The 18,966-nt window shown below is 36.2% G+C and overlaps 1 protein-coding gene across 1 annotated transcript in view; it reads left to right on the forward strand.

The window, feature by feature from the left end:
- Positions 1–18,966, forward strand: part of RYR2 (ryanodine receptor 2) — a 386,286-nt gene that overhangs the window by 243,969 nt on the left and 123,351 nt on the right. The window contains exons 28-40 of the mRNA XM_053974163.1: positions 2,035–2,243; positions 4,149–4,323; positions 9,373–9,581; positions 10,464–10,816; positions 11,046–11,160; positions 12,021–12,181; positions 12,763–12,922; positions 13,068–13,154; positions 13,873–14,099; positions 15,004–15,805; positions 16,299–16,499; positions 16,631–16,736; positions 18,571–18,714. Coding sequence (XP_053830138.1) covers positions 2,035–2,243; positions 4,149–4,323; positions 9,373–9,581; positions 10,464–10,816; positions 11,046–11,160; positions 12,021–12,181; positions 12,763–12,922; positions 13,068–13,154; positions 13,873–14,099; positions 15,004–15,805; positions 16,299–16,499; positions 16,631–16,736; positions 18,571–18,714 — 2,949 coding nt within the window. The remainder of the gene's footprint in view (positions 1–2,034; positions 2,244–4,148; positions 4,324–9,372; positions 9,582–10,463; positions 10,817–11,045; positions 11,161–12,020; positions 12,182–12,762; positions 12,923–13,067; positions 13,155–13,872; positions 14,100–15,003; positions 15,806–16,298; positions 16,500–16,630; positions 16,737–18,570; positions 18,715–18,966) is intronic.

Genomic DNA, 18,966 nt, shown 5'->3' on the forward strand with positions numbered 1-18,966 from the left:
CTCAGCAAAATTTGGAAATTTTGAGAAATGTGTCTAAACCTTATTTTTTTCCCCTTCATACAGTGATAGTGAATTTACAGTGATTTTGACCTGTTTAGGCCATAGACCTTCAGTAAAGCATTTCTGCATAATACATAACTCATACCTAAAGTGTACACAGGGAACCTGCCATTTGGAATTTCTCCTCCAAAGCACATGCATTCTCTGATCCTCAGCTTTTATGAGATACTGCTATTAAAATACACTTAAATATGAGGCATTGCTGAGACCATGAATGTGTAACAAGGCTGGATTGCTGAATAGGTAGAACAGTGTTCCTCAGTGGAATGGACAGTGTTGGTGGCAAAATGCCATGGTCTCACTCTTAAATCTGTTAAGATTGGAGAGTGTAACTCTGCTGCATAATCCTAGAATTTCTTCCCCTCCCACTGTTGGGAAGGAGATGCTGCAAAGAAAGACTGAGCATGACTTCTTGGTTCTGAGAAGGTGGGTTGCCTGCTACAGGCGGCCTTTGCCTCTTGTGAAAATATAGGGTCTGTCTAATGGTGTAGGCAAGAGGGGGGGAGAGCATGCTCCTTTTCTACTGTCTCTTCCACATCCTGCTGAACAATAGTAATCACCTTTTTCATTTACAGCTCTGAGAACCACATGCTACTGCCTTTCCTTGGAAATAAGTGTTGAAAACCACTCTCTTTTTCCTTAGAATGCAGAGATCATTAGCTGGCTCTGTGAAAATGGAGTCACTGATGAGATGTAAAGAATGCTAGTGCAATCCTTGAATCTGAAAGATGTGATCAAGGTTGTTGCAAAATTCCCAGGGGAAAGGACCTGCAGAACACTATCCCACAAACTGGTCTTTCTTGAGCAACGACTGGAATTGTATTCAGCAAAAGATTTTTTTAGTAATTTTGGGGACTTAGATTTTGCAGTTTATGTGCTTCTCAGGTTATGGAGAGGCATGAAACATGTCACAAGGATGGATCCCCGTTCATCAGCCAAAATTTATACTGTTATTAAGGGGTTTAAAGCCCTCTAGTGGTGTCCTGCATCTCCAATCATTAATTTTTACTCAAACATTAATTTTGCAAAGTTCTCTAGTATTGGTTTTTATGTGTTGTTGTTATTATTACTTACTGGTTTCCCAGAACAGCTGTATTTTTGGGATTGCTTTAGACTGTAGAAAGAATTTTGTTATTTAGAATCTAAAAAGAAAACAATTTCTCAGTTACCATGCTTTGTGGTGCTTCATCTGTATAGTGAGGTACTGAGGTTCTTCAAAAGTGTTTTTAAGGCATTAATTGCACAGACTATCAAAGAGAAAATTTTACTGATAAAGAATTATGTGGCAGAGAGTTGCATTGCTTACAGGAAACTTAATGAACCTCACCTAACTGAAGTCAGGCATGGTGGCATGAGAAGTGATGGTTAATTCTGAAGGATAAGATTTTATAGACTATCCTAGGTGATATTGGAAATGTGGACCTTGATGAGTGTGAGAAAATAGTAAAGAAAGAGAGAAGTTCTTAGCATGGCCTAACAAACAGGTGCAAGTAGGTGCAGACAAATTTGATCTTATAACAAACTCAGGGAGAAGAGGAATTGTGGTGATTAGACTTGGAATGCTTACTTTTCAAATGTTGCACAGGCTTTATTTGATACATTACAAATTTGTGGGAAAAGATCCATGTATTTGGCCTTTTTCCCCCCTAATCTGAAAAAAAGAATCAAAGTGATCCTTGAGTCATCTATTTGTAGCTGCATTCAGATTTCTAATTTCTCCTTTCTTTGTCTTTTTTTGTTTCTTCTGTTCTGGATTTTTTTTTTTTTTTAAATCCCGATTCCCAGATTGGGAAAGAACACTTTCCCCACATGGCTGTTCTGCAGGCACATTCTTCTTTTCATGTCTGTGCTCAAAGGGATTCCTTTACCTTTTGCTTTCACAGTTTCTTGTCAATAGTTGAAAACCGTACTTTCTGCATTGATTTTTTTTTTTTTGTCCTTTTATACTTATTTTTATTTTTTTAATCCCTACAGCAACAAGACTGGACGTGTGCAGTGGGATAATGGAAAAGTTCAGGATCTTCCGCACAGAAAAGACTTATGCAGTGAAAGCTGGGAAGTGGTACTTTGAGTTTGAGACAGTTACTGCAGGAGACATGAGAGTTGGCTGGACCAGGCCAGGTTGTCTGCCAGATCAGGAACTTGGCTCAGATGAAGAAGCTTTTGTTTTTGATGGCTTTAAGGTTTGTATGTGTTTATCTGTAATGATATGAGTGGCTGCAAAAATTTTAATTTTTGTATCTCGTTCCATGTATCATTGCCTCAGATGCCTTCTCTGCTTTCATTTGATGTTTCATGAAATTATTTCTCTGTCTTTGAGGGCCTAGGCAGAATAACTAAAATCAGTGTCAAAAAATTAATTAGCAAGATTTGGCATATCTATAATGTTTTTTCACAAATTCACATGTTTCTACAGTATATATAAAGAATTGATAATCAAAGTGGCTTAATCAAATTCAAAATACTGGCAGAGCTGTAATTAGCGATGAATAATTTTTTTAAAATTTCACTCTGTTGTTCTCTCTATAAGAAGTGCCATTAGGGAATAAATATGATTAAGTTTAACAGTAAGTGTTTGAGGCAAACTTTGATACTAAGTATTTGTAAAAATGTAAGAGCACCAAAGAGTATAGCTAGGTTTTCATGGAAATCCTTACAGCTTAAATGAAGTATGATAGAACCACTAAGATTTGCTGAAATTTAACTCTGCATAAAAAAAAAATGACCAATTGAAATCTAATAGCAAAATATATATAGGAAAACAAACCTTTATATTACTGAATACCATCAGAATAGCTTAAATAACTCATTGAAATTTTTAATTTCAGTATGAGGGCAATTGCAACTGATATCTGAACCTTAATTGTTATTAAGGCTACTGATGACTCATTGTAAAATTATTTCTTGTATCTGGTATTGGAATTAATTTCCCTTATTACTGTTAAAATATGTAACAGAAATCAACAGAATCCCTGGATATTCCCAGCAAGATAATGTTCTCAAGATGTATTTTATTTATGATCTGGGAATTTATTTCTTTCCCACTCCTGCATTGCATGAGAAGAGCCTTGAAAAGAGAACTAGAAAGTTTTTTTGTAAAGTGTTTTAAGTAAATCATTCAAGTCCTCCATTTTTACTGGAAAATCTGTGTAATTGCCTTCTGAATCTTAGGGTTTGATGTTTAGGTCTCAATCCACAATGCTATTTTGTTTTGTTTGATTTTAATAGCTTCTTTCCTTGGTTGGAAAAAAATTACCTTCAAGATATCGAGAAAGGTTCATTGGTTTTGTACAACTTCTAGGATGGATACAGAGCATAAACATCTACATGTGATGAAATACTTGGATAGGAATCCTATCTTTTATTGGTTACTAACACTTTTTTTTTCCAGTGCTTGGTTACAATAGTTCTTAACAGAGGTTAATTTTTTTGAACTCCAGTCCAAGACCCCGTTGAAAGCCTTTGCAGTCTTTGACTTGAAAGTCAGTCAGAGGAATCATTAATCATGCCCAGAGCTACTCTGGAATCTATCAGAAACCCAGTGCTTGTCTCATTCACAGATAGTTCTATTCCTTACAAAATCTGATATGAGAAAAAGATTAATTTTTTTTGCACAAAATATTTTAAGAATTATACTTAAGGAAACAATACAGATTGTTTGCAAGTAATGAATTCTTAGGCTGCTAAAGTAAATAAAAACAATTGCTTAAAAAGGGTTTGTGGAGTAGTTATTAAACATTGTAATTGATAGCATATTATTGCGATTAAAAGTCTTTCATGGAGCTTCAGCAGAAAACTAAACCATAGTTTAGTTTCAGCTTTTTACTAAAATGTTGAAATAGCAATTTTCCCTGTCAGCTCTCTTAGCAATGTTTTATAATGCTGATGTGAGGGGTGAGGGAAAGAAGTTAATTGTTGGATTTCCATATTTAGAGTCAGCTTGGAGTACTCACAGACACAGTTTTGGAATGATATTCTGTGAAAGTGTTAATTTTAATGCCATCTTAATTGAGGCAGTTAATTATTAGTTCTACCCTTGAAGATGAGATTGTTACTATTTTTCTTTTAAATGCTTCTAATTATTTCAGGCACAGCGGTGGCATCAAGGTAATGAGCATTTTGGCCGCTCTTGGTTGGCAGGAGATGTTGTTGGATGTATGGTTGACATGAATGAGCACACTATGATGTTCACCTTAAATGGTGAAATCCTGCTTGATGACTCAGGCTCAGAACTTGCATTCAAGGACTTCGAGGTTGCTGACGGTAAGTACTGTAATACATTATGCTGTTAACTTGCTATTTCCTGGTTTTTGCTTTGACTTCACTTTAATGTGTTTCTTTTGTGTTTCATCTCCCCGTTCTCATCCCTGACCCTGCCTCCCCTGACTTGTCCTTTTTCTATTTGATTAGTATTAGCCTTTTGGAAAGGGAGTTTGCTGGGTGTGACAATGCGGAAGGGGTTTTTCTGTAGTGATCTTTGTGGCTGTCTTTTGTTGTGAGACCCTTTAACTGTTTTTCAGGGATGTGTCTGAAGAGGCAGATTCATGACTTTTAATATTTCATCCTCACTGCAGTAGATCACCATATGATGTAATAGAATTATTACAGAATGTATCATAGAATGGTTTGAGTTGGAAGGGACCTTTTAAGAGCACCTAGTCCACTCCCCTGCCGTGGGGTGGGGGGGCAAGGATATCAGATTTTATCTAGATTAAGTACTGAAATAATACCAAGTGTCTGTCCAATTACTGAGAAACTGGTAGCGAGTTTAAGCCATCTTTAAAGTTTTGTTTTAGCACTGGGAGGAGAAATGACACCTGATCCAGTCAGCTGATACAAAACTATCTGTTGTAGATTGGGTTGGTTTAGTCAGGGATTTTATTAATGTTAGTTAGGTTGGTTCCTTGTACCCCTATTTTCCCTCACAGTGGTTTGCTCCAAGTTGTTTACCACAGGAGCTCCTGCTACTCTTACCTGTTAATCTTCTCACTTCTCCCAGTTTTCTCCTTACATGGTTCTGTCAGTCAAGGTTTGTTCACTCCCAGGCAAGTGTCAATCTTGTAGCCACTCCTTGCTTCTTCATGAAAGTTGTGCATCAATCACCCTACCTTTGCACTTCTATTTGTCCCAGAATGCTGTACCCACCTCTGTTATGTTACCATAGGTTGTTATAATTTATGTCACTCCCCTGTTGTTTGTCCTCATAGGGCGAGCCAGGTTTCCATCCCTGTCCGCTCTCCCCCTACTTAATCTGTTGCAAGTTCTTTGTCTGTTGCCATTTTGCTTTGCATTGCACTGAGGGCATTCCCCCGCGCATGGGGGAATAAAAGTTCTCAGGCTCGCAAGCAAAGCATCCTTCTCTCATCCATTCGCTTCCTCTTAGCGTGAAGCTACCGAAGCTGCGTTACCCATGCCGGGGCATTCCGCTCCATCAGGGAGGCAGACGCCATAACCCTGGAGTGCCCGCACACGTGGCAGCTACGGCCTCTCAAAGGCAGTGCTAGCTGGAGCTTTTACTCTGCTTGAGGTCGTAGCAGGCAACTGCTGCAACTATCCTCCAAAATATTCTGCTTAATTCTAAACCAGCAGATTGAGCTTTGTGTTCATTGTAGGGTTCTTGGTGCAGGTTTCAGCATCCACAAGCAGGTACTAGTTTATTGTCAAGACATAACTTATGAGATTGCTAAAGATGGCAAAGATTATGAGGGTCTGTCAGGTGGCAGATTGATTCTGTACCAAAGAAGTACTTTTGTTTATAAAATTAATCATATATCTGTGTGCAGATAGAAACAGAAAAGGGGTAAGAAATTGCATTAAGTAAGTTAACTGCCTAAAACTTCTGAACTATGGTAATGTTAAAAAAAATTAAGCTTTAAGCTTTCATTACTTACATATATTCTGCCATAAGTATTACACATCTATTTAACAATACAACTGTAGCTGGGAGATAAAGTTAAATTTTTTGAACAATAAGATTTCTACATGCTACTGTTGGGTTACTCATCCCTACTCTATTCCCATGGGAAATATGAATTTCATACTTCTTAATTAGGCATTTCCCTCTTTGAATTTTAACCGCTTTATTTTCATCTGGATTTCAGAGTATTTTACTTTCAGGAGCACTTTGGGAGATTTTTTTTTTTTTCTTCCTCTGCCATACATTAGGAATCAGAAATATTTTTATTTGGGAATGTGCTGATTGATCTTATATTTACTAACTCCAAAGCTATATTTGAAATTATTATGGGTGTTTAATACACAAATATTGGAGGCAAAAGGAGAGGGGAAGGGAAGACAACTGATTATGAGTGTATATGTGCAAACACACATATGAAATACCCAAAATAAATTTATGGAGGTTTTTTTTCATGTTTCTCTTTTTGGAAGGCTGGCTTTAGTTTGATTTTCTTATTGGCTCTTGCTTAACAACACTGAGACCTTTCTGCAGGTCACTTCAATCAGTGAATCATGTGCATATTGTATTGCTGCAAAAAGGGACCTTCCTCTTTAGAAAACAGTTAAAATTTCTGGTGTAGCCATACAGTAAATCAGTCCTGTAGATTTAATTTACTTAGGAACAATGAAAAGGGGATATGGTGCTTTGCCAGTTTAGTAATACAGCTTTTGCTGCATGTTAGGTTGTAATACCAACAAGAAGAGCTCTTTGGGATTATGGCAGATGAATTTAAGAGGTATCATCTCAGTAGTGAAATTTATAAACATAATGACATCTTATTATGCATTTGTAGCAGATAAATTTAACTGTAGATACAAACAGGTACACAGGTACACAACCCAAATGTTATATTTGTCAAATTGTGATTTCTGTGAGCAGGAACTGTTTGTAGTGTTTGACAGATTGAATCAGGAGGTTCATGTTGTATTCTTGAAAGTAGGGAACATTATGGAAAGTGTTGCTGTCCTGTGCTTTTGCTATGTGTGGAAGACAGTGCTAGAGGGTTACTTTTCTTGCAGTAGTGTTTAAGTCTTTTTACTTGTTTTGCTATTTCATATAGAGAAATAAAAGTTGCTCCATAGCCCAGTTATGTATCTGGAGGTTAGCAGCCAGGTTAGGGGTAAATAATCTTTTTCTGTAGCTTCCAATATGCTAGGGTTACATGGGATCTGTGAATAATATTTAAAATGGCTGGATACCCATTCAAAGATGGCTATTGAAATTAATTTTTATTCTGTAGAAAGATATGTAGCTGTCTTAACAGCACACCCCCTGTAAGATGAGATGCTCTGTCTTTACTATGATTAGAAGAGCCCTAAAACACCTAAGTAACAACTGAATCATTGACAAATCGATGCAGAATTTCACCAGAGATAGAAGTAGGGTTTCCATGGTCAGGACTGGGACTGGTGTTTATATTCCATTTACACAGAGCCACAGTTAAGTTACAATTACGTGCAGGAATCAGCTACATCTACAGTGCCTTCTGTTATCAGTGAGAACTGATGACAGTGAGAGGGACTGTCATCTTGATTTCACTTTGCCTCCATTGGCAAGTTTCACGGGACACACTACATTGAGTGAAAACATCAATGGCAGCTTTACCTGTATAGGAGTTTTTCCCATGTTTCTTTTCTTTCAGGGAATCTTACAAATACTCATTTACATTTTATTACATTTTATTTGGTTTTGTGTGTGTTTGAGGTACTTGCTTCATGCCTAATCTATCTGGAAGGTTTGGGGGTTTTTTTGAAACCACAGAAAAATGTGGTGGTAAAAGAACTACCATTTTTCAGGTGATGAGATGAGAATTTTAAGGTTATTGAAACAATTTTCATTTTGACTTTGCTTAGCAACTTTTGCAACAGCTTGTGGATTCCTTTAACTCAACAGGGAGCTTAGTAAGTTCTCCCTACTAGAGCTGCTAGGCTTTATCATGGCACATATGTCTATATGCAAATGTGATTTTCCTAGTTATGTGTTGTTTATGTTCTGTTTAGTCCTGGAAACTACTTGCATTATTGTCCATCACTGAGTTCGCACTAGCAGAATTGGCATTTATCATGTCATCTATTATAGCTGTTTTATCTGAGGTGTTGATACCTGGTGATTTAAGAGCCGAGCTGTGAAGATGAAAATCTGGACTTCAATTTATGGCAAATTGCGTTACGTCATTAAATTTGTCGTGTCTAATATAAATACACATGACAACCACTCTTGTGTATATGTAGTAAAATCTTCAAAAAGTGGTACTGAAGGCTGATCATTTATCTGATGGACAGTAATTCCTGTAGATGGTGCTCTGGAGTTTGCTTTGTCTCTGAAGAACAAATATAATTAATAGATATTCTGCTCTTTTTTTTTTTAATCTGGGCAGCCTAAAGAAAAGTGAGGAACTACTTTGTATTTTGTCCTTATATTTTTCAATACCTGTTATATTTACATGAATCAGAATCACTGAACAGAGCTTCATATTTCTTGTTGATAAAAAAAGAAAACATTTTGTTAATAACTAGGTCAAATGAATCTGCATAGTAGTTTGTAGCTGTGGAAATAGAAAAGCAGGATGAAAAGAAATAGAAGGAATAAAAGATTTTCTTAGGTTTTTAGACAGTGAAGCTGAAATCAAGAAAAAAAAAAAAGGAAAATGTGCCTGCAGAATGGCTGTATGGGGAAAGTGCCCTTGCCCATTCTGGGGAATCAGGAAAGAAAAAAAAAATTAGTAAAAAGAAGTCACAAGTGTATTCCCTGTGCTAGTGAAACAGTAAGATGCATACAAATGTAACGCTGATTCAAAAGGTAAAACAGAAAACACAATCCCAAACCAAAATACCTTAATTTTCATGAAGCTATGGTGTCATATTGTCAGTTCTCATTTTCCAGAACCAGAGATTTCTGAATTTTTAAAAGAAATCTATGACATGCACTTTGTGCATATTTGTAGGTTTTTTTCCACTATTATAGCTGCATGGACAAGCCCTGTATTACTTTTGAAGTAAGATTCTCTCAAAATACAATGAATAATGACATTTTAGGAGGAATACCAAAAATAGTGAGACTTAAAGTAAAATTGTCAATACCCTACCATCTCAGCAGAGAGATTAACCAAGAGCTGGCAATCAGACTCTGTGGAGTAGGTTGAGTGTTGCCTAAAAATATCCATGACTATTAGAAGGCTTTTATTTCCAGAGAGATGTTTAAGATTCATTACTTGGTGACATGCAAGATGTGATGTGCTGTTGATGATTGCTTACCTTTATAATCTTTGCTCTTAGGGGTTTTTTTTCCACAAATTGTTGAGCAGTTCACCGATATTCATTATGCACAACCCACGTGTTCTTTCATCTTGTTTTAAGGATTTCTACCTGTGTGCAGCCTGGGCCCATCTCAAGTGGGAAGAATGAACTTTGGAAAAGATGTCAGCACTCTGAAATATTTCACTATATGTGGCTTACAGGAAGGGTATGAACCCTTTGCTGTTAATACAAACAGAGACATCACCATTTGGCTGAGTAAAAGGCTTCCTCAGTTTCTACCAGTGCCACAAAACCATGAACATATTGAGGTTTGTGATCCTAGTGTTCCTAGACACTTGAGTATGTTTTAGTTATGTTTCTACTTTTGTACTTCCAAATAAGATTTTAATGTGATATGTTGACCCAATTCTGAATGAACCTTACACCTGTTAAAAATTTCTTACATTCAGTAGGGTTACAAAGAATGTAATTGATTGGTAGTTTTTCTTTCTACAAAACCTGTGACGTGTGTTAACGTGATGATCTGAGAGACAAATTATACAAGAGGTCCTCATTAACAGCTCCTTGTGCAGTGAGAGCTGTGTAAGCAACTTCTGGAAACTGGGCATTTTAAAATAACAGATAACCGTGTGTTCTAGTGCACACACTTTTTGATTTTTCCATAGCTAATTGGTTTTGATTGTAATAAATACTTATTAGCCAATTGTGTCAGCACTTAAATCCCAGTCAGTTGTGCATCTTGATGGAACTGAATTCATGCCTTGTAAGTTTGCCCTGAAATCCTGAAATGATATAATAAGAGCTCTTTTTCAGCTTGAAAAAGAGCTTGGTGTGTGGTATTTAAGAAACAGTTTGTTCTTTCATATGTACATGAATGATTTTTATTCCTTGGTCTGTGTTGTTCTGGGCAGAGTTAGATTTATGTTGCAAAGAGTTGTGGTAAGAGGCATAATTTCTTTGTGACTCTTTTTAAAATTTATTTTAGCAGTGGAGCAACAAAACCCATCCATTTCTCATAGTATTTATTTCCCTTTAAAATGGCAGCACATGATTGCAATGCATTAGACTGCTGACACCATGCTGTTGCTAGTTTTGAAAGTCATATATGCTTATTGTGGAAATAGAAGTTGAATATTTGCATGGCAGAAAAAGCATCAGCTTAAAAAAAACTACATCTTTATGTTTCATAGGTGATGAGAATTGATGGCACCATAGACAGCTGCCCCTGCCTGAAGGTCATGCAGAAGTCCTTTGGTTCACAGAACAGTAAAACAGATGTCATGTTTTTTCGATTAAGTATGCCCATTGAATGTGCTGAGGTGTTCTCCAGATCAGCTGCAGGAGGGTTACCAGGCTCTGGTCTTTTTGGCCCAAAAAATGACTTGGAAGATTATGATGCTGATTCTGATTTTGAGGTTCTAATGAAAACTGCTCATGGTCATCTAGTTCCTGACCGGACAGAAAGAGAAAAAGATGCCACAAAACCAGAGCTGAATAACCACAAAGATTATGTTCAAGAAAAGCCCTCACGTCTTAAGCAAAGGTTAGTAGCTTACTACTGTTTCCCACCCTTACCCCTTCTGCTTCTCAAAGTAGAGGAAAATGCCACTAATGTCTGACAAACCAGTCAAGTAACTTTTGAGTATACAGTTTAAGGTCAGAATTAATTTAAGGGCTTTTAAAAATAAGCTTGTCTCTTTCTCTTTTCTGAATATTTTGCCTTTGTGATTGTGCTTTTAGTAGATATTTTAATTTTAATTTTTTTATTGCAGATTTATGCTCAGGAGGACAAAGCCGGATTATAGCATGAGTCACTCTGCACGGCTTACTGAGGATGTGCTAGCAGATGATAGGGATGACTATGATTATTTGATGCAAACTTCCACGGTATTGTAATATAGGATTGATGTTTTAGCTATTTGGGGTTTTTTAGTTGTTTGGTTTTGGTTTTTTGAATACTTACATGGTTTTTTTTATTGTACGAGTTTCAGAAACAGTCTAATTTTCAATTTAAATGTCTGTGATAGTTCTGAACTTCTACCTAAGTGGAGACTGTTTTGTTTCTTTTATTTTGATTGTCAGACTAAAACCGTTTCCAAGTGAAAACTATAAACAGTTTTAATCCCTATTTGAAACTACTGTTGATAACACTACATTAAAGAGGAAGATTAAACAGTTTTAGAATAATGGAATAAATTGGAAAAGGTACATTAAACTAGTAGGTCAGTGTTCAGGACCATTTGAAAACATCTCTGCTAATTCTTCAGAACATTTATTTGATGGAATTCCAGTGAAAGTTTTTTGCAGGTTTTTTAGATCTTGCTCTGACAAGATCAGCTCTATAAGTACTCATTCCTCAATGTTCAAAAGAAAACAAACACTCTTCTGGATGTGTTCTTCTGTTTCTAAAAGATACTAGATAGTAGAAACTGAGTCACCTGTAGTATAAAAATTATAGTTGCTGTAGCAATACAGCTTACAATGCTATGAAGCAGAAGCCTTCACTACAAGATTATAAGCTACATATTTAATCTTATCTGTTTTTTTGTTTTAAAATGCATATTTTATTGGCATTATTTTGGTTTGTGTTTATAGTCTTTGTTGCTTTGCTTGTGATTTGCACTTGAACAAGCCTATGCTACTTTTAAAGAGATGATATGTTTTCAGATTTAGAGCAGTAAATTAATTCTGAATCAAACTGATACACTGGGGAACAAACACTAACATTTGATAATGTTTATTAACAGTACTTCTATTCTGTGAGAATATTTCCTGGTCAAGAACCTGCTAATGTCTGGGTGGGCTGGATTACATCAGACTTTCACCAGTATGATACAAGCTTTGACTTGGACAGAGTGCGTACTGTCACAGTTACACTGGGAGACGAAAAAGGGAAGGTTCATGAGAGGTTGGTTACAATTTGTTTAAAAAGACCTATATTGTACAATTTATAGAGGTGTAAATCCACTCCATTTAATGTAATTGGATTGATGCAGAAAAAATAATTAAAACAGCTGTAGTAGGAAAAAGTGTTAATTTAATTGTTACCTGCTCTTGCTTGTGAAGAAATAGCGGACTAATGGTCTAGTCAAATCAATAGTCACTGAAAAGTAAAATAGTGCAGCTTTCTAAATAGTTTGAAATTATGATCCTGTAAATATTGACTTGCAAGGCCAAAATCTGTACATGAGCACACTCAGCACTATGCGTACCAGAAGCTTTTGTTATGGTTGACATTAAATGATTTAAAACTTTGACTTAAAAAGTCAGTTTCGTCTTTGGTATTTTGCAAACAATTTGAAGTTTTTCATATGTTGTCATCTTTTCAGTTATGATGTCAATGTTTCATTGAATTTTGGCAGTGGTTAGGATGTGATCCGTTGTTTCCGGCCACAAGGCCCTGTATGTTTGGAGCCATGCAGGTTGTTCTTAGTATGTGGCAGAAATTTTGCACACCATTCATAAATTAATTTATCTTTTGATATTCAGTATAAAACGCAGCAACTGCTATATGGTGTGCGCAGGAGAGAGCTTGAGCCCTGGACAAGGACGTAATAATAATGGTCTGGAGATTGGTTGCTTGGTTGATGCTGCCAGTGGCCTGCTGACCTTCACAGCTAATGGCAAGGAACTAGGCACGTACTATCAGGTGAGTATTTTTTGATGATGTATTGCAGCAAGAAGGGGGAAAATGGAATGCTTAGCCTGCATCATTAGAGGCTTTTGTACAAGATTGCAGAGGAAAAAGTAATCGTCATTGTTATGGCAGTAATTTTTCCCTTTGTTTGATCTAGGTTGAACCAAGTACAAAGTTGTTTCCTGCTGTATTTGCTCAAGCTACAAGCCCCAATGTTTTCCAGTTTGAATTGGGAAGAATAAAGGTAAATAATGCTGGGTTTTTGCTGGGTTTTGTGCAGGTCTAGGACTAACAAATCATATAAAAAAAAGTTTATTGTATTTTTGCCATTTATTTCCTGTGATGTGTTCTTGGTATTTAGGACATTTCTATGATTCCAAGTGTTTGCATTAATGCTATTTTTAGTCTTAACTGAGTTTTAAATACTTATGAATTTAAAATACAGTACATTGAATAAAAATGATTGAAAGTGATCAGAATTTTCTGAGTCTTGTCTTTCATTGTGAAACAAAATCACTTGGGTTGGGAAAGCAAATCTCTTAGTTTTACAGACAGAATGGATGGCTGGTGTATCTGAAGAATTTGGTTAGAGTTTTAAAATAATTTTTAAAATACATTCAGATAGAGCACAAGAAAACTGAGCTGAATTTTTCTACCTTGCTTTGGATACTTGGATGTCTAAGAAATCAGAAGAGGTAAAAGAAAAGTGGAGTCCAAGGAAGTAACCACATTTGGCAGTCAAGTTTATGTTTCAGATTTGGCTGTTCTTAAAAAAACAAGTATGGAAAATATCGTCTTCCTGCTAATCTTCCAACAGTTGCTAGCTTGTTTTAAAAACTAGTGAAAATGCTGATTTCCTGTTTTACTCTACTTTGCTATATGTTGAGTATATTTCTGGAAAAGAAATGCAGTGTTTGGTAAAGATGAGGAAACTGATTGTCTCTTCCATTGGAATTTTCCAGAATGTAATGCCGTTATCTGCTGGATTATTCAAAAGTGAACACAAAAACCCAGTCTCTCAGTGCCCCCCACGCCTCCATGTCCAGTTTCTGACTCATGTGCTTTGGAGCAGAGTGCCAAACCACTTCTTGAAGGTGGATGTGTCTCGGATCAGTGAACGTCAAGGCTGGATGATACAGTGCCTGAATCCTTTGCAGTTCATGGCCCTTCATATTCCTGAGGAAAACAGGTTGATGTTTGTTTTGTACTGTATAAGAATTATGTTGGGATTATGGACATAGTAATGTAATTCCATCTATGTAAGAAAGGCCCAAGGTCTTCTCTGTGTTTATAAGACAAGTATAGATCGTATGTTTTGATTTAACTAATATTAAAAATTATAAAAATTTCCAGTGTTCTAAAATCTCCCTTCTTTTACTCTGTTTCCAGCCTCTCCCAATTTCTCTCCAAACATGTTAATAGTATATGCAGATTTGCAAAGAAAATGAAAGAAACTCTGCTTGTAAATTATTAATCTGTAAAATAAGCAAAAATCTGGTTATGTAGAGATTTTTCAAGATTTGTGACCAATCTAATTATTCCATTTCCTTAATTTTCCTAAGTATAATTAAAACAATTGAAGAATTTAACTCTGTGATTTCCTTGTTATCCAAATATCTGAGCATTTTGCCAGTGCCTAAACTGAAAATGAAGTCACCAAGAACCCTGACACAGAATCCTCTTCAAATGTACTGGTTAGTCTGTTCCAACTTTGCACCCCCAGATTTAAAACCAGTAAATGATATAAATATCGTAACCCAACTGCTTTTAAAACCCTTATTTTCAGTTGCGTGGATTCTTGTTTGTAGTATGGAAAAATATTCTGTGTTAAGTAAATAATTTGCATTTTTTTCCCGCTGAAAGTAGTTTAAGAAATGATTTTAGGAGTGACTTGAATAAATTTGAGATTAAATTTTGTTATTAGTCTTGATTATTACATTGACAGTGTTTCTCACATGAAAGCTAAAATGTGGAAAAAAACCCATCCCTGGAACTGATATTGTGCTGATGTTATCCTTAGGGAGAAGTTTGAATCTCTTAAAATGACATTTTTGCATATGTGATTTACTATGCTGTTTTTTTTTTCTCCACAGAACAATTGATATTTTAGAGCTGACAGAACAAGAGGAATTGCTGAAATTTCACTACCACACCCTCCGATTGTATTCAGCTGTTTGTGCTTTAGGCAACAACCGAGTGGCCCATGCTCTGTGTAGCCACGTAGATGAATCTCAGCTTCTCTATGCTATTGAGAATAAATACATGCCAGGATTATTACGTGCAGGATATTATGACTTACTCATTGACATCCATCTCAATACCTATGCAACTGCCAGGCTGATGATGAATAATGAATTTATAGTTCCAATGACAGATGAGACCAAGAGTATTACTTTGTTTCCTGATGAAAACAAAAAACATGGCCTTCCTGGTATAGGACTTAGCACTTCATTAAGGCCAAGAATGCAGTTTTCCTCTCCAAGTTTTGTGAGCATTAGCAGTGAATGCTTTCAGTTCAGTCCTGAATTCCCTCTGGAAATTTTGAAGGCCAAAACCATAGAGATGCTGACTGAAGCTGTTCAGGAGGGAAGCCTCCATGTCAGAGATCCAGTTGGAGGTTCTACAGAATTTCTGTTTGTTCCTCTCATCAAGCTCTTTTATACCCTCCTAATTATGGGAATCTTCCACAATGAGGATCTGAAACACATCCTGCAGTTGATTGAGCCCCGAGTTTTCAAAGAAGCAATGAGCCAGGAGGATGAAATTGATTTCTCAGAGAAGGAGTTCAGTTCAGATGAGCTCAAGTCAGAAGAGGGAGAGGAAGAAACCAGAGGAGAGCAAATGCCAAAGGAAGGACTCCTTCAGATGAAACTTCCAGAACCTGTTAAGTTACAGGTAAAAATACTGTCTTGATAGTGATTGTCCCTGTTTTATTCATGTGGTAATTTGTCTTTTGAGGAATAAAGCATTTTGAAATTGTTTTTTTTTAGTTAAATAGAGAGATAATTTCCTTACAGAAAACTAGAAGATTTAATATCTTTCTGATGATATGAACTTGCTCACCATAGATCAAGCAACTATGGTTTCATTAAAAAGAATTACTTGCTTGATGCCATCAGTAGTGAATTCCTGATTTCTATGGATCCAAACAGAAAAGAAATTCCCTAGAAGAAAGGGGTAAATCCATTCTCCTGTGGCTTTAGTTGTGTCTGAGGCGCATTAATCCCTTGCAGATGCCAGATATTCCTGGTGTAAGATTGCTTTTCATGTAGTAAATAACTTTATTTGATAGTAACTGTTGCTGTAGGAAATCCATCCTTATTGCATAATATGCAGAAGATATTTCTTAGCTTGCCAACTCATGTCTCTTACAATATTGTTTTCTCAGATGTGTCACCTACTCCAGTACCTGTGTGATTGCCAAGTGCGACACCGAATAGAAGCCATTGTAGCATTTTCTGATGATTTTGTGGCCAAGCTTCAAGAGAATCAGCGCTTCCGGTACAATGAAGTGATGCAGGCCTTGAACATGTCTGCTGCCCTGACAGCTAGGAAAACAAAAGAATTTCGATCCCCTCCTCAAGAACAGGTACAACTTACAGTGGACAGTTCCTTTCTTGTTGCACTTTATTTGCTTTTTATGTTGCAGAGTTCTGTTTGATTAGAAAGTTTTTCCTTTTGGAGATCAGTGCAATTTGTCTTTTCTTTGTATTCTCTAAGATTAACATGCTGCTGAACTTTAAAGATGATAAAAATGATTGTCCTTGCCCTGAAGAAATTCGGGATCAACTCTTGGATTTCCATGAAGACTTAATGACACACTGTGGTAAGTCTTGTTACTGAATATTTTTTACTTTTTAAATTTTATTAGCTTAGAAGCAAATTTTATAAGTAATTTTATGTACGAAACATCAACTGACTAGTCTGTAAATAACACTGTGCAAATTTTAAATATTATCCAATAAAAATAATTAGCTTTTAGTAAAAACCAAGGAAATATTCCTATCCTTATCTGGTTAAACTAGAAGGGATTGCTGTATGTTTTGTTTCATAAGCAACTGTTTTGCAGGCTGACAAACTCAGTTCCTTCATTCTCTCCTTATGGGGTAAGCAGTCCAGACTTGGGTCATTGTTCAATGCTTTCCAGCTTTTCAATATTTTTCTTGTTTGGTAACAGGAAATGCAGATGAAATAAATAATTTAGGTAAACATTTGAAAGGAAAACAAGCTTTATATTTTGATTCTTTCAATTTTTTCTTTACTTATTTTCTGTCATTCTCCTCTGTTAAAATTACTTAACATGGAATTGTATCTAATGGAAAAAAAATCAGACAACTAGAACCAGCTGCAATAAATTGAGAAGAATGATGCTATGTCATGAAGAAACATCCTATAAAATTCAAGACTGCTAAAGAACTCTCCACAAAACTCTTAACTTCAGAACTTATTTTGGAAACTAAAAAAATCCAGAAAATGGTTGAATGATATTTTTACTTGGACTTAGTGTGAGTAATAGGTACAGGTCAGGATTTTAAATTCCTCTGCAATGTGTGCATGAATCAATAAATTTAAGAGAAATGAGCTGATAGGAATCCCATAAAGTTCAGCACTGGAAAGTATAAACACCTGGGAAGGAATAACTCCTGTAGCAAGGACAGGATAGGAACCAAATTAGAAAGTAGCTTTTCACAAAAGCTGGGGTCTTCAGTACAAGAGAGACATAGCCATACTGGAGCGAGGTCAGGGAGGAGCTATCAAAGATAGTTAAATTCTTGGACCATCTTTTGTACAAGGAGAAGATGAGAGGACTGGGGTTGTTTAACTTGATGCTCAAAGAGGGATGGTATCAATGTATGTAAATACCAGTTGGGCAGGGAGAGTTTAGAAGGCTAAGACAGACTTTCCTCAGAGATGTCTAGTGACACAAATTGAAAATCAGGAAATTCTACTTGTTTGTTACTGTAGGTTGATGGAACTCAAAGATAGGTTGCTCAGAGAGGTTGTGGAGTCTCTTCATCTTAGGAAATATTCAAAAATTCATTGGACATGATCCTGGGCAACTTGCCCTAGCTGGACTTGTTTTGAGATGGGAGGCTGGACTCTAAAGGCTCATTCCAAGCACAGCTGTTCTGTGATTCTGTGAATCTTCACATTAATTGTTTTTACAGTATTTGTTACAATAATGTTGTGAAAGAGCATTGTATTGTGAGGTTTGCTACTTTCTTCTGAATGAACACTGGAAAGTATATTTGTTGTAACATTCGTACTTTAACTTCTTTTATATCTTTTCACCTAAAAATCTTTACTACTATCACTTCAACCACACTGTATCTCTAGAGACTTTATACTTCTGGGCTACATATGTCCAAAACACAGGCATCAGTGTTCGTGGGAAAAATGCATACTGGGGGACATATATTTATTGTATGTTTTATGTGTGACATCACACAATTTATATGCTAAATTGCTAAGGTTACCTGTACTTTCCTGCTTGGCACATATGCCTGTTCTATATTTGTTCCAAATGCTGGTTAAGCGTGTCCCAGATAAAACTCTCAGAGCAAAACAACAGTTCAGTTTAATTATGTTTGTATACACCAGATGTCTGTAGCTTGCTTAATTTTATTTTTTCACTACTTGGTGCATTTTTTTAATTTCAGGAATTGAACTAGATGAAGATGGAATCTTGGATGGCAGCAGTGATTCAACCATTAGGGGTCGCCTCCTATACCTTATGGAAAAAGTTACTTATCTGAAGAAGAAACAAGATGAGAAGACAGTTGATGAGGATGATAAGACATCCTGTAAGCAAAATTATGTCAGTTTATTGCAACTTAATTACAAAAAGGAAAAGAAGCAGACCAGGAAGCTCTTCACAAATTTTCAGCCAAAACAAGGTGTATTTTTAGTGAAATCTGTGCGCCTTAAAGTTTGTAGCTTAACCCAAAACAAGCACATATGGATTTATTAGGCAGATTTCTTTCCCAGTGGGACATAGAGGAAAATTTCCTTTAGTGGAACTCTTGCCTCATATCTTTTGTTGGCTCATAAATTTT

This window comes from Vidua macroura, chromosome 3 (genome assembly GCF_024509145.1).
Source record: "Vidua macroura isolate BioBank_ID:100142 chromosome 3, ASM2450914v1, whole genome shotgun sequence".
Taxonomy (NCBI): domain Eukaryota; kingdom Metazoa; phylum Chordata; class Aves; order Passeriformes; family Viduidae; genus Vidua; species Vidua macroura.